Here is a 14,368-nt window from a genome sequence, read left to right on the forward strand (position 1 = left end):
GTACTAATGACAGTTCTGTACTGCCACACACCTAGTTATGTACTGACACATGTCTAGTTGTGCACTGACACATGTCTAGTTATGTACTGACACATGCCAGTTCTGTACTGCCACACACCTAGTTATGTACTGCCACATGCCAGTTCTGTACTGACACATGCCAGTTCTGTACTGACACATGCCAGTTCTGTACTGACACATGCCAGTTCTGTACTGACACATGTCAGTTTCGTACTAATGACAGTTCTGTACTGCCACACACCTAGTTATGTACTAACACATGCCAGTTCTGTACTGACATGTCAGTTCTGTACTGCCACACACCTAGTTCTGTACTGCCACATGTCAGTTCTGTACTGACACAAGCCAGTTCTGTACTGACACAAGCCATTTCTGTACTGACGCATGCCAGTTCTGTACTGACACATGCCAGTTCTGTACTGACACATGCCAGTTCTGTACTGACACATGCCAGTTCTGTACTGACACATGTCAGTTTTGTACTAATGATAGTTCTGTACTGCCACAGACCTTGTTATATACTGACACATGTCGAGTTCTGTACTAATGACAGTTCTGTACTGCCACACACCTAGTTATGTACTGACACATGTCTAGTTGTGTACTGACACATGTCTAGTTATGTACTGACACATGCCAGTTCTGTACTGACACATGCCAGTTCTGTACTGCCACACACCATTCTCTACTGCCACGTACATGTCAGTTCTGTACTGACACAAGCCAATTCTGTACTGACACATGCCAGTTCTGTACTGACACATGCCAGTTCTGTACTGACACATGCCAGTTCTGTACTGACACATGCCAGTTCTGTACTGACACATGCCAGTTCTGTACTGACACATATCAGTTTTGTACTAATGACAGTTCTGTACTGCCACACACCTAGTTATGTACTGACACATGTCTAGTTCTGTACTGACACATGCCAGTTATGTACTCATGGCAGTTCTGTACTGCCACACACCAGTTCTGTACTGACACATGTCTAGTTCTGTACTGACAAACGCCAGTTCTGTACTGCATATTGACTGTCATGGTTGATATTGAACATTTTATTTTTCAGTTTCTATAATAACAACTACTTAGCAAGTTTAATTGGTAAATATTGTGAGTTTGAAGAAGCTAGTGAAAATAGCCAGGTAAGACTTGAATACCAACATGCATATGTTCTATCTGACAATTTGTGTTTTTTGACATTTAGTCTATTCTATACCGTGTATCACAATAGGTACTGGTCACTTGTCACCATCTAGCCATGTCATAATTGAATAAATAAAATAACTATGTATATTCATTATTCTCATGATTTATGAGTTATTTCTGGTCAGTCTATTGTGTAATAATTGTTTCTCTACTCGTAGGATTTTCTGGTGGTTAATCTGACAAATGCTTTGCTAGCTGCAGAAGATAAGTTGGCAGTCAAGAAAACATTCCTCAAGTAAGGACTTTTATAATCTTTATGCCAACAATGCCCATTTCATCATCCCGATTTATTTTATTTTTATTTTATTAAACTGCAGCTAACAGGCAAAAAACTGAATTATAGGTAATTATATAAAACAAGATGACAATCTAACCTAGAATAAAATACTAAACTAAGAACAATAAATACAAATACATTAAACATAAAATATTAGCTAGAATACCAAAAAAAACCTACTAATTTACATGTCCATAATTTGCATACCCACTTAATTTAAAATAATAATTAATAAATATATCTTTTGAATTTGTGATGTTCCCCAAAAAATTACTGAGAGTATCTTTTTATGCACATAGAATGAAGACGTTGTGTACTTGACATTTTTACAAAACCTGTTAATACATCTATCTGTATTTATTTTCATCTCGTTTTTAAAAACAAAAAATCACTATTGGTGGAAATAGATCCCAAATGAATTTATCAAAATGCATCTTTTCAATTTGCTACTTGAAAAAAATAATTTCCATTTGTATCCTACTAATCCACACGATTCACATACACACAAAAAACAATTTTCTTTACTACTGGGAAATAATAGTAGAATAATAATTGTGTGAAAAGAATGATATAATGCAGACAAATAACATTTTTTGTGTTAATGCTAGACTACGTTAGCCTTGTATCTAATTTGCATAATCATTAACAAAATATGGTGCATATATAAAATGTTAATTAAATTGATTTATGTTTTTTTTTATTGACAGTCCATCAGATATTATAAATGGTAGCGCAGATGATCATGCTTTGTTGTTGTATCTTGCACTAATAAAAAGAAAGGTAAGTCAGGTTTTATATTGTGTGTATGATATATGGATTGAGTTATGAAGTGGTTGTATGTAGATAGCTTTTTTGTCTAAATATTACAATTTTAAAAGGTTCCAAATTTAGGTACAAGTGTGATAAATTCAATAATTTATCAAAAAATTTGGACAGTGTTCCACTTAAGAAAAAACGGCAACCATCTATTTATGCTGTAATATAATAAACACCGAGAGTAAGATTTATTTGAATACAAAATGCACACAATACTGACCATTTTCTTTTGAAAATTTGTTATGAATCTATCCAGCTCTAATCTAGACTAAGTGTTTATCGTAAGTGTAGCTATATGAGGTAGAAGTAATTGCTATTAGGCCTTTGTGAGCCTCACTAACAAAACTAAGTAAAAGAATTGTTTTCACTTAGAGCTTATCGATAATAATAGTATAGTAAGAAAGACGCTAATACTGAAACACTGAAAGCTGACATTGATGGTGCATGTTGTCATGCAACTATGAGTTCCACACTACAGATATTGCATTAGGTAGAATAGAGTGAATGCCAGTTCATAGTTTCTGAAATACCCCATTATAAATATTTTCAGTAACATGACATTGTTATTAAAATATGCAAATAAAATTTGATAATTGTGGCAAAGACCCATGATTCCCTGGTACAGTCCCATGATTCCCTGGTACAGTCCCATGATTCCCTGGTGCAGTCCCATAATTACCTGGTACAGTCCCATGATTCCCTGGTGCAGTCCTATGATTCCCTGGTGCAGTCCTATGATTCCCTGGTGCAGTCATATGATTCCCTGGTACAGTCCCATGATTCCCTGGTGCAGTCCCATGATTCCCTGGTGCAGTCCTATGATTCCCTGGTGCAGTCCTATGATTCCCTGGTGCAGTCCTATGATTCCCTGGTGCAGTCCTATGATTCCCTGGTGCAGTCCCATGACTCCCTGGTACAGTCCCATGATTTCCTGGTACAGTCCCATGATTCCCTGGTACAGTCCCATGATTCCCTGGTACAGTCCCATGATTCCCTGGTACAGTCCCATGATTCCCTGGTGCAGTCCTATGATTCCCTGGTGCAGTCCTATGATTCCCTGGTACAGTCCCATGATTTCCTGGTACAGTCCCATGATTCCCTGGTACAGTCCCATGATTTCCTGGTACAGTCCCATGATTCCCTGGTACAGTCCCATGATTCCCTGGTACAGTCCAATGATTCCCTGGTGCAGTCCTATGATTCCCTGGTACAGTCCCATGATTCCCTGGTACAGTCCCATGATTCCCTGGTGCAGTTCTATGATTCCCTGGTACAGTTCCATGATTCCCTGGTACAGTCCCATGATTCCCTGGTACAGTCCCATGATTCCCTGGTGCAGTCCTATGATTCCCGAGTACAGATCCATGATTCCCTGGTACAGATCCATGATTCCCTGGTACAGTCCCATGATTCCCTGGTACAGTCTCATGATTCCCTGGTACATTCCCATGATTTCCTGGTGCAGACCTATGATTCCCTGGTGCAGTCTCAGGATTTCCTGGTACAGTCCCATGATTCCCTGGTGCAGTCCGATGATTTCTTGGTACAGTCCCATGATTCCCTGGTACAGTTCCATGATTCCCTGGTACAGTCCCATGATTCCCTGGTGCAGTCCCATGACACTTTGGCGCAGTCCTATGATTCCCTGGTACAGTCCCATGATTCCCTGGTACATTCTCATGATTCCCTGGTACAGTCCCATGATTCCCTGGTGCAGTTCTATGATTCCCTGGTGCAGTCCCATGATTCCTTGGTACATTCCCATGATTTCCTGGTACAGTCCTGTGATTCCCTGGTGCAGTCCCATGATTCCCTGGTGCAGTCCCATGATTCCTTGGTACAGTCCCATGATTCTCTGGTACAGTCCCATGATTTCCTGATGTTGTCCCATGATTCCCTGGTGCAGTCCCATGATTCCCTGGTGCAGTCCCATGATTCCCTGGTGCTGTCCCACGGTTTCCTGGCGCAGACCCATGACTCCCTGGTCCAGTCCCATGACTCCCTGGTGCATCCCCATGATCTCCTGGCACAGTCCCATGATTCCTTGGTACAGTCCCATGATTTCCTGGTGCAGACCAATGATTCCCTGGTGCGGACCCATGATTCCTTGGTGCAAACCCATGATTTTCTGATGCAGTCCCATGATTCCCTGGTGCAGACCCATGATTTCCTGATGCAGTCCCATGATTCCCTGGTGCAGACCCATGGTTCCCTGATGCAGTCCCATGATTCCCTGGTGCAGACCCATGGTTCCCTGGTCCAGTCCCATGATTCCCTGGTGCAGACCCATGATTTCCTGATGCAGTCCCATGATTCCCTAGTCCAGTTCCATGACTCCCTGGTGCAAACCCATGATTTTCTGATGCAGTCCCATGATTCCCTGGTGCAGACCCATGATATCCTGGTGCAGTCCCATGATTTCCTGGTGCAGTCCCATGATACCCTGGTGCAGTTCGATGATTTCCTAGTACAGTCCCATGATTCCCTGGTGCATCCCCCATGATCTCCTGGCGCAGACCCATGATTTCTTGGTACAGTCCCATGATTTCCTGGTGCTGACCCATGATTCCCTGGTGCTGACCCATGATTCCCTGGTACAGTCCCATGATACCCTGGTGCAGTCCCATGATACCCTGGTGCAGTCCCATGATTCCCCGGTGCAGTTTCATGATTCCCTGGTGCTGTCCCACGGTTTCCTGGCGCAAACCCATAATTCCTTGGTACAGTCCCATGATTTCCTGATGTTGTCCCATGACTCCCTGGTCCAGTCCCATGACTCCCTGGTGCAGACCCATGATCTCCTGACATAGACCCATGATTCTTTGGTACAGTCCCATGATTTCCTGGTCTAGACCCATGATTCCCTGGTGCAGTCCCATGATTCCCTGGTACAGTCCCATGATACCCTGGTACAGTCCCATGATACCCTGGTGCAGTCCCATAATTCCCTGGTCCAGTCCCATGAGACTCCCTGGTGCAGACCCATGATCTCCTGACATAGACCCATGATTCCTTTGTGCAGACCCATGATTTCCTGGTGCAGACCCATGATTTCCTGGTGCAGTCCCATGATTTCCTGGTGCAGTCCCATGATTTCCTGGTGCAGTCCCATGATACCCTGGTGCAGTTCGATGATTTCCTAGTACAGTCCCATGATTCCCTGGTGCATCCCCCATGATCTCCTGGCGCAGACCCATGATTTCTTGGTACAGTCCCATGATTTCCTGGTGCTGACCCATGATTCCCTGGTGCTGACCCATGATTCCCTGGTACAGTCCCATGATACCCTGGTGCAGTCCCATGATTCCCCGGTGCAGTTTCATGATTCCCTGGTGCTGTCCCACGGTTTCCTGGCGCAAACCCATAATTCCTTGGTACAGTCCCATGATTTCCTGATGTTGTCCCATGACTCCCTGGTCCAGTCCCATGACTCCCTGGTGCAGACCCATGATCTCCTGACATAGACCCATGATTCTTTGGTACAGTCCCATGATTTCCTGGTCTAGACCCATGATTCCCTGGTGCAGTCCCATGATTCCCTGGTATAGTCCCATGATACCCTGGTGCAGTCCCATAATTCCCTGGTCCAGTCCCATGAGACTCCCTGGTGCAGACCCATGATCTCCTGACATAGACCCATGATTCCTTTGTACAGTCCCATGATTTCCTGGTACAGACCCATGATTCCCTGGTGCAGACCCATGATTCCCTTGTACAGTCCCATGGTTTCTTAGTGCAGTCCCATGATTCCCTGGTACAGTCCCATGATACCCTGGTGCAGTCCCATGATTCGCTGGTCCAGTCCCATGAGACTCCCTGGTGCAGACCCATGATCTCCTGACATAGACCCATGATTCCTTTGTACAGTCCCATGATTTCCTGGTACAGACCCATGATTTCCTGGTACAGACCCATGATTCCCTGATGCAGACCCATGATTCCCTGGTACAGTCCCATGGTTTCTTAGTGCAGTCCCATGATTCTCTAGTGCAGTCCCATGATTCCCTGGTGCAGACCTATGATTCCCTGGTGCAGTCCCATGATTCCCTGGTGCAGATCCATGATTCCCTGGTGCAGTCCCATGATTCCCTGGTGCAGATCCATGATTTCCTGGTGCAGTCCCATGATTCCTTGGTACATTCCCATGATTTCCTGGTACAGTCCTGTGATTCCCTGGTGCAGTCCCATGATTCCCTGGTGCAGTCCCATGATTCCTTGGTACAGTCCCATGATTCTCTGGTACAGTCCCATGATTTCCTGATGTTGTCCCATGATTCCCTGGTGCAGTCCCATGATTCCCTGGTGCAGTCCCATGATTCCCTGGTGCTGTCCCACGGTTTCCTGGCGCAGACCCATGACTCCCTGGTCCAGTCCCATGACTCCCTGGTGCATCCCCATGATCTCCTGGCGCAGTCCCACGATTCCTTGGTACAGTCCCATGATTTCCTGGTGCAGACCAATGATTCCCTGGTGCGGACCCATGATTCCTTGGTGCAAACCCATGATTTTCTGATGCAGTACCATGATTCCCTGGTGCAGACCCATGATTTCCTGATGCAGTCCCATGATTCCCTGGTGCAGACCCATGGTTCCCTGGTCCAGTCCCATGATTCCCTGGTGCAGACCCATGATTTCCTGATGCAGTCCCATGATTCCCTGGTCCAGTTCCATGACTCCCTGGTGCAAACCCATGATTTTCTGATGCAGTCCCATGATTCCCTGGTGCAGACCCATGATATCCTGGTGCAGACCCATGATTTCCTGGTGCAGACCCATGATTTCCTGGTGCAGACCCATGATTTCCTGGTGCAGACCCATGATTTCCTGGTGCAGTCCCATGATTTCCTGGTGCAGTCCCATGATTTCCTGGTGCAGTCCCATGATACCCTGGTGCAGTTCGATGATTTCCTAGTACAGTCCCATGATTCCCTGGTGCATCCCCCATGATCTCCTGGCGCAGACCCATGATTTCTTGGTACAGTCCCATGATTTCCTGGTGCTGACCCATGATTCCCTGGTGCTGACCCATGATTTCCTGATGTTGTCCCATGACTCCCTGGTCCAGTCCCATGACTCCCTGGTGCAGACCCATGATCTCCTGACATAGACCCATGATTCTTTGGTACAGTCCCATGATTTCCTGGTCTAGACCCATGATTCTCTGGTGCAGTCCCATGATTCCCTGGTACAGTCCCATGATACCCTGGTACAGTCCCATGATACCCTGGTGCAGTCCCATAATTCCCTGGTCCAGTCCCATGAGACTCCCTGGTGCAGACCCATGATCTCCTGACATAGACCCATGATTCCTTTGTACAGTCCCATGATTTCCTGGTACAGACCCATGATTCCCTGGTGCAGACCCATGATTCCCTTGTACAGTCCCATGGTTTCTTAGTGCAGTCCCATGATTCCCTGGTACAGTCCCATGATACCCTGGTGCAGTCCCATGATTCGCTGGTCCAGTCCCATGAGACTCCCTGGTGCAGACCCATGATCTCCTGACATAGACCCATGATTCCTTTGTACAGTCCCATGATTTCCTGGTACAGACCCATGATTCCCTGATGCAGACCCATGATTCCCTGATGCAGACCCATGATTCCCTGGTACAGTCCCATGGTTTCTTAGTGCAGTCCCATGATTCTCTAGTGCAGTCCCATGATTCCCTGGTGCAGACCTATGATTCCCTGGTGCAGTCCCATGATTCCCTGGTGCAGATCCATGATTCCCTGGTGCAGTCCCATGATTCCCTGGTGCAGATCCATGATTTCCTGGTGCAGTCCCATGATTCCCTGGTGCAGATCCATGATTTCCTGGTGCAGATCCATGGTTCCCTGGTGCAGACCTATGATTCTCTAGTGCAGTCTTATGATTCCCTTGTCCAGTCCCATGATTCCCTGGTGCAGACCTATGATTTCCTGATGCAGTCCCATGATTCCCTGGTGCAGACCTATGATTTCCTGATGCAGTCCCATGATTCCCTGGTGCAGATCCATGATTTCCAGGTGCAGTCCCATGATTCCCTGGTGCAGTTCCATGATTTCCTGAATTTATTGAAATTATTGATATTCACCAATTTGTTGGTTTATTGTCAGGTTGCTAATGTAATGCCAGAAATGAACAGAACTTTTAGCACATTACCATTCACCTCAGAAGATGAAGGAGGAAGTTTGGTAGATGGAACAGCTAATGATTTACCAGAGGTGCATGAGTCATCAGAGGTAATGATTTCATAATAAATTGAGTTTAAAACTCTACTGAAAACACTAGATGAATTGAGTTTGCAAACTCTACTGTAAACACTAGATGTATTGAGTTTGCAAACTACACTGAAAACACTAGATGAACTGAGTTTGCAAACTTTACTGTAAACACTAGATGTATTGAGTTTACAAACTCTACTGAAAACACTAGATGTATTGAGTTTGCAAACTACTGAAAACACTAGATGTATTGAGTTTGCAAACTACTGAAAACACTAGATGAACTGAGTTTGCAAACTTTACTGTAAACACTAGATGTATTGAGTTTGCAAACTTTACTGTAAACACTAGATGAATTGAGTTTGCAAACTACACTGTAAACACTAGATGAACTGAGTTTGCAAACTCTACTGAAAACACTAGATGAACTGAGTTTGCAAACTACTGAAAACACTAGATGAACTGAGTTTGCAAACTTTACTGTAAACACTAGATGTATTGAGTTTGCAAACTTTACTGAAAACACTAGATGTATTGAGTTTGCAAACTTTACTGAAAACACTAGATGAATTGAGTTTGCAAACTACACTGAAAACACTAGATGAATTGAGTTTGCAAACTACACTGAAAACACTAGATGAACTGAGTTTGCAAACTCTACTGAAAACACTAGATGTATTGAGTTTGCAAACTACTGAAAACACTAGATGTATTGAGTTTGCAAACTACACTGAAAACACTAGATGAACTGAGTTTGCAAACTCTACTGAAAACACTAGATGTATTGAGTTTGCAAACTACTGAAAACACTAGATATATTGAGTTTGCAAACTACTGAAAACACTAGATGAACTGAGTTTGCAAACTTTACTGTAAACACTAGATGTATTGAGTTTGCAAACTTTACTGTAAACACTAGATGAATTGAGTTTGCAAACTACACTGAAAACACTAGATGAACTGAGTTTGCAAACTCTACTGAAAACACTAGATGAACTGAGTTTGCAAACTACTGAAAACACTAGATGAACTGAGTTTGCAAACTTTACTGTAAACACTAGATGTATTGAGTTTGCAAACTTTACTGAAAACACTAGATGTATTGAGTTTGCAAACTTTACTGAAAACACTAGATGAATTGAGTTTGCAAACTACACTGAAAACACTAGATGAATTGAGTTTGCAAACTACACTGAAAACACTAGATGAACTGAGTTTGCAAACTCTACTGAAAACACTAGATGTATTGAGTTTGCAAACTACTGAAAACACTAGATGTATTGAGTTTGCAAACTACACTGAAAACACTAGATGAACTGAGTTTGCAAACTCTACTGAAAACACTAGATGTATTGAGTTTGCAAACTACTGAAAACACTAGATGAACTGAGTTTGCAAACTTTACTGTAAACACTAGATGTATTGAGTTTGCAAACTCTACTGAAAACACTAGATGAATTGAGTTTGCAAACTCTACTGAAAACACTAGATCAACTGAGTTTGCAAACTCTACTGAAAACACTAGATGAACTGAGTTTGAAAACTCCACTGAAAACACCAGATGAATTAAGTTCAAAACTACACTGTAAACACTAAATGAATTGAGTTTGCAAACTACTGAAAACACTAGATGAACTGAGTTTGCAAACTCTACTGAAAACACTAGATGAATTGAGTTTGTAAACTCCACTGAAAACACTAGATGAATTGAGTTTGCAAACTACACTGAAAACACTAGATGAGTTAAGTTTGCAAACTCCACTGAAAACACTAGATGAATTAAGTTCAAAACTACACTGTAAACACTAGATGAATTGAGTTTACAAACTCTCCTGAAAACACTAAATGAATTGAGTTTGCAAACTCCACTGAAAACACTAGATGAATTGAGTTTGCAAACTACTGAAAACACTAGATGAATTGAGATTGCAAACTACTGAAAACACTAGATGAATTGAGTTTGCAAACTACACTGAAAACACTAGATGAATTGAGTTTGCAAACTACTGAAAACACTAGATGAATTGAGTTTGCAAACTACTGTAAACACTAGATGAATTGAGTTTACAAACTCTACTGAAAACACTAGATGAATTGAGTTTACAAACTCTACTGAAAACACTAGATGAATTGAGTTTGCAAACTCCACTGAAAACACTAGATGAATTGAGTTTGCAAACTACACTGTAAACACTAGATGAATTGAGATTGCAACTACTGAAAACACTAGATGAATTGAGTTTGTAAACTACTGAAAACACTAGATGAATTGAGTTTACAAACTCTACTGAAAACACTAGATGAATTGAGTTTACAAACTCTACTGAAAACACTAGATGAATTGAGATTGCAAACTACTGAAAACACTAGATGAATTGAGTTTGCAAACTCCACTGAAAACACTAGATGAATTGAGATTGCAAACTACTGAAAACACTAGATGAATTGAGTTTGCAAACTACACTGAAAACACTAGATGAATTGAGTTTGCAAACTACACTGAAAACACTAGATGAATTGAGTTTGCAAACTACACTGAAAACACTAGATGAATTGAGTTTGCAAACTACCGAAAACACTAATTGAATTGAGTTTGCAAACTCCACTGAAAACACTAGATGAGTTAAGTTTGCAAACTCCACTGTAAACACTAGATGAACTGAGTTTGCAAACTACACTGAAAACACTAGATGAATTGAGTTTGCAAACTACACTGAAAACACTAGATGAATTGAGATTGCAAACTACTGAAAAACACTAGATGAATTGAGTTTGCAAACTACACTGAAAACACTAGATGAATTGAGTTTGCAAACTACTGAAAACACTAGATGAATTGAGATTGCAAACTACTGAAAACACTAGATGAATTGAGTTTGCAAACTACACTGAAAACACTAGATGAATTGAGTTTGCAAACTACACTGAAAACACTAGATGAATTGAGTTTGCAAACTACTGAAAACACTAGATGAATTGAGTTTACAAACTCTACTGAAAACACTAGATGAATTGAGTTTACAAATTCTACTGAAAACACTAGATGAATTGAGTTTACAAACTCTACTGAAAACACTAGATGAATTGAGTTTGCAAACTACACTGAAAACACTAGATGAATTGAGATTGCAAACTACTGAAAACACTAGATGAATTGAGTTTGCAAACTCCACTGAAAACACTAGATGAATTAAGTTCAAAACTACACTGTAAACACTAGATGAATTGAGTTTGCAAACTACACTGAAAACACTAGATGAATTGAGTTTGCAAACTCCACTGAAAACACTAGATGAATTGAGATTGCAAACTACACTGAAAACACTAGATGAATTGAGATTGCAAACTACTGAAAACACTAGATGAATTGAGTTTGCAAACTCCACTGAAAACACTAGATGAATTAAGTTCAAAACTACACTGTAAACACTAGATGAATTGAGTTTGCAAACTACACTGAAAACACTAGATGAATTGAGTTTGCAAACTCCACTGAAAACACTAGATGAATTAAGTTCAAAACTACACTGTAAACACTAGATGAATTGAGTTTGCAAACTACACTGAAAACACTAGATGAATTGAGTTTACAAACTCTACTGAAAACACTAGATGAATTGAGTTTGCAAACTACTGAAAACACTAGATGAATTGAGTTTACAAACTCTACTGAAAACACTAGATGAATTGAGTTTACAAACTCTACTGAAAACACTAGATGAATTGAGTTTGCAAACTACACTGAAATCACTAGATGAGTTAAGTTCAAAACTACACTGTAAACACTAGATGAATTGAGTTTGCAAACTACTGAAAACACTAGATGAATTGAGTTTGCAAACTCTACTGAAAACACTAGATGAACTGAGTTTGCAAACTCTCCTGAAAACACTAGATGAATTGAGTTTGCAAACTCCACTGAAAACACTAGATGAATTGAGTTTGCAAACTACTGAAAACACTTGATGAATTGAGATTGCAAACTACTGAAAACACTAGATGAATTGAGTTTGCAAACTACACTGAAAACACTAGATGAATTGAGTTTGCCAACTACTGAAAACACTAGATGAATTGAGTTTGCCAACTACTGAAACACTAGATGAATTGAGTTTGCAAACTACTGAAAACACTAGATGAATTGAGATTGCAAACTACACTGAAAACACTAGATGAATTGAGATTGCAAACTACTGAAAACACTAGATGAATTGAGATTGCAAACTACTGAAAACACTAGATGAATTGAGTTTGCAAACTACACTGAAAACACTAGATGAATTGAGTTTGCAAACTACACTGAAAACACTAGATGAATTGAGTTTGCAAACTACACTGAAAACACTAGATGAATTGAGTTTACAAACTCTACTGAAAACACTAGATGAATTGAGTTTGCAAACTACTGAAAACACTAGATGAATTGAGTTTACAAACTCTACTGAAAACACTAGATGAATTGAGTTTACAAACTCTACTGAAAACACTAGATGAATTGAGTTTGCAAACTACACTGAAATCACTAGATGAGTTAAGTTCAAAACTACACTGTAAACACTAGATGAATTGAGTTTGCAAACTACTGAAAACACTAGATGAATTGAGTTTGCAAACTCTACTGAAAACACTAGATGAACTGAGTTTGCAAACTCTCCTGAAAACACTAGATGAATTGAGTTTGCAAACTCCACTGAAAACACTAGATGAATTGAGTTTGCAAACTACTGAAAACACTTGATGAATTGAGATTGCAAACTACTGAAAACACTAGATGAATTGAGTTTGCAAACTACACTGAAAACACTAGATGAATTGAGTTTGCCAACTACTGAAAACACTAGATGAATTGAGTTTGCAAACTACTGAAAACACTAGATGAATTGAGTTTGCAAACTACACTGAAAACACTAGATGAATTGAGATTGCAAACTACTGAAAACACTAGATGAATTGAGATTGCAAACTACTGAAAACACTAGATGAATTGAGTTTGCAAACTACACTGAAAACACTAGATGAATTGAGTTTGCAAACTACACTGAAAACACTAGATGAATTGAGTTTGCAAACTACTGAAAACACTAGATGAATTGAGTTTACAAACTCTACTGAAAACACTAGATGAATTGAGTTTACAAATTCTACTGAAAACACTAGATGAATTGAGTTTACAAACTCTACTGAAAACACTAGATGAATTGAGTTTGCAAACTACACTGAAAACACTAGATTAATTGAGATTGCAAACTACTGAAAACACTAGATGAATTAAGTTCAAAACTACACTGAAAACACTAGATGAATTGAGATTGCAAACTACTGAAAACACTAGATGAATTGAGTTTGCAAACTACTGAAAACACTAGATGAATTGAGTTTGCAAACTCTACTGAAAACACTAGATGAATTGAGTTTGCAAACTACACTGAAAACACTAGATGAATTGAGATTGCAAACTACTGAAAACACTAGATGAATTGAGTTTGCAAACTCCACTGAAAACACTAGATGAATTAAGTTCAAAACTACACTGTAAACACTAGATGAATTGAGTTTGCAAACTACACTGAAAACACTAGATGAATTGAGTTTGCAAACTCCACTGAAAACACTAGATGAATTGAGTTTGCAAACTACACTGAAAACACTAGATGAATTGAGTTTACAAACTCTACTGAAAACACTAGATGAATTGAGTTTGCAAACTACTGAAAACACTAGATGAATTGAGTTTACAAACTCTACTGAAAACACTAGATGAATTGAGTTTACAAACTCTACTGAAAACACTAGATGAATTGAGTTTGCAAACTACACTGAAAACACTAGATGAGTTAAG

The 14,368-nt window shown here is 40.5% G+C and overlaps 1 protein-coding gene across 2 annotated transcripts in view; it reads left to right on the top strand.

The window, feature by feature from the left end:
- LOC144344836 (uncharacterized) overlaps window positions 1-14,368 on the top strand; it is a 59,992-nt gene that overhangs the window by 21,508 nt on the left and 24,116 nt on the right. For both annotated transcript variants that reach the window (XM_085493500.1, XM_085493501.1), the window contains exons 7-10: window positions 1,091-1,166; window positions 1,389-1,465; window positions 2,215-2,287; window positions 8,422-8,547. In XM_085493500.1, the coding sequence (XP_085349626.1) occupies window positions 1,091-1,166; window positions 1,389-1,465; window positions 2,215-2,287; window positions 8,422-8,547 (352 nt within the window). The remainder of the gene's footprint in view (window positions 1-1,090; window positions 1,167-1,388; window positions 1,466-2,214; window positions 2,288-8,421; window positions 8,548-14,368) is intronic.

The sequence above is a fragment of the Saccoglossus kowalevskii genome, chromosome 19, assembly GCF_978046115.1.
Source record: "Saccoglossus kowalevskii chromosome 19, keSacKowa6.1, whole genome shotgun sequence".
Classification (NCBI taxonomy): domain Eukaryota; kingdom Metazoa; phylum Hemichordata; class Enteropneusta; family Harrimaniidae; genus Saccoglossus; species Saccoglossus kowalevskii.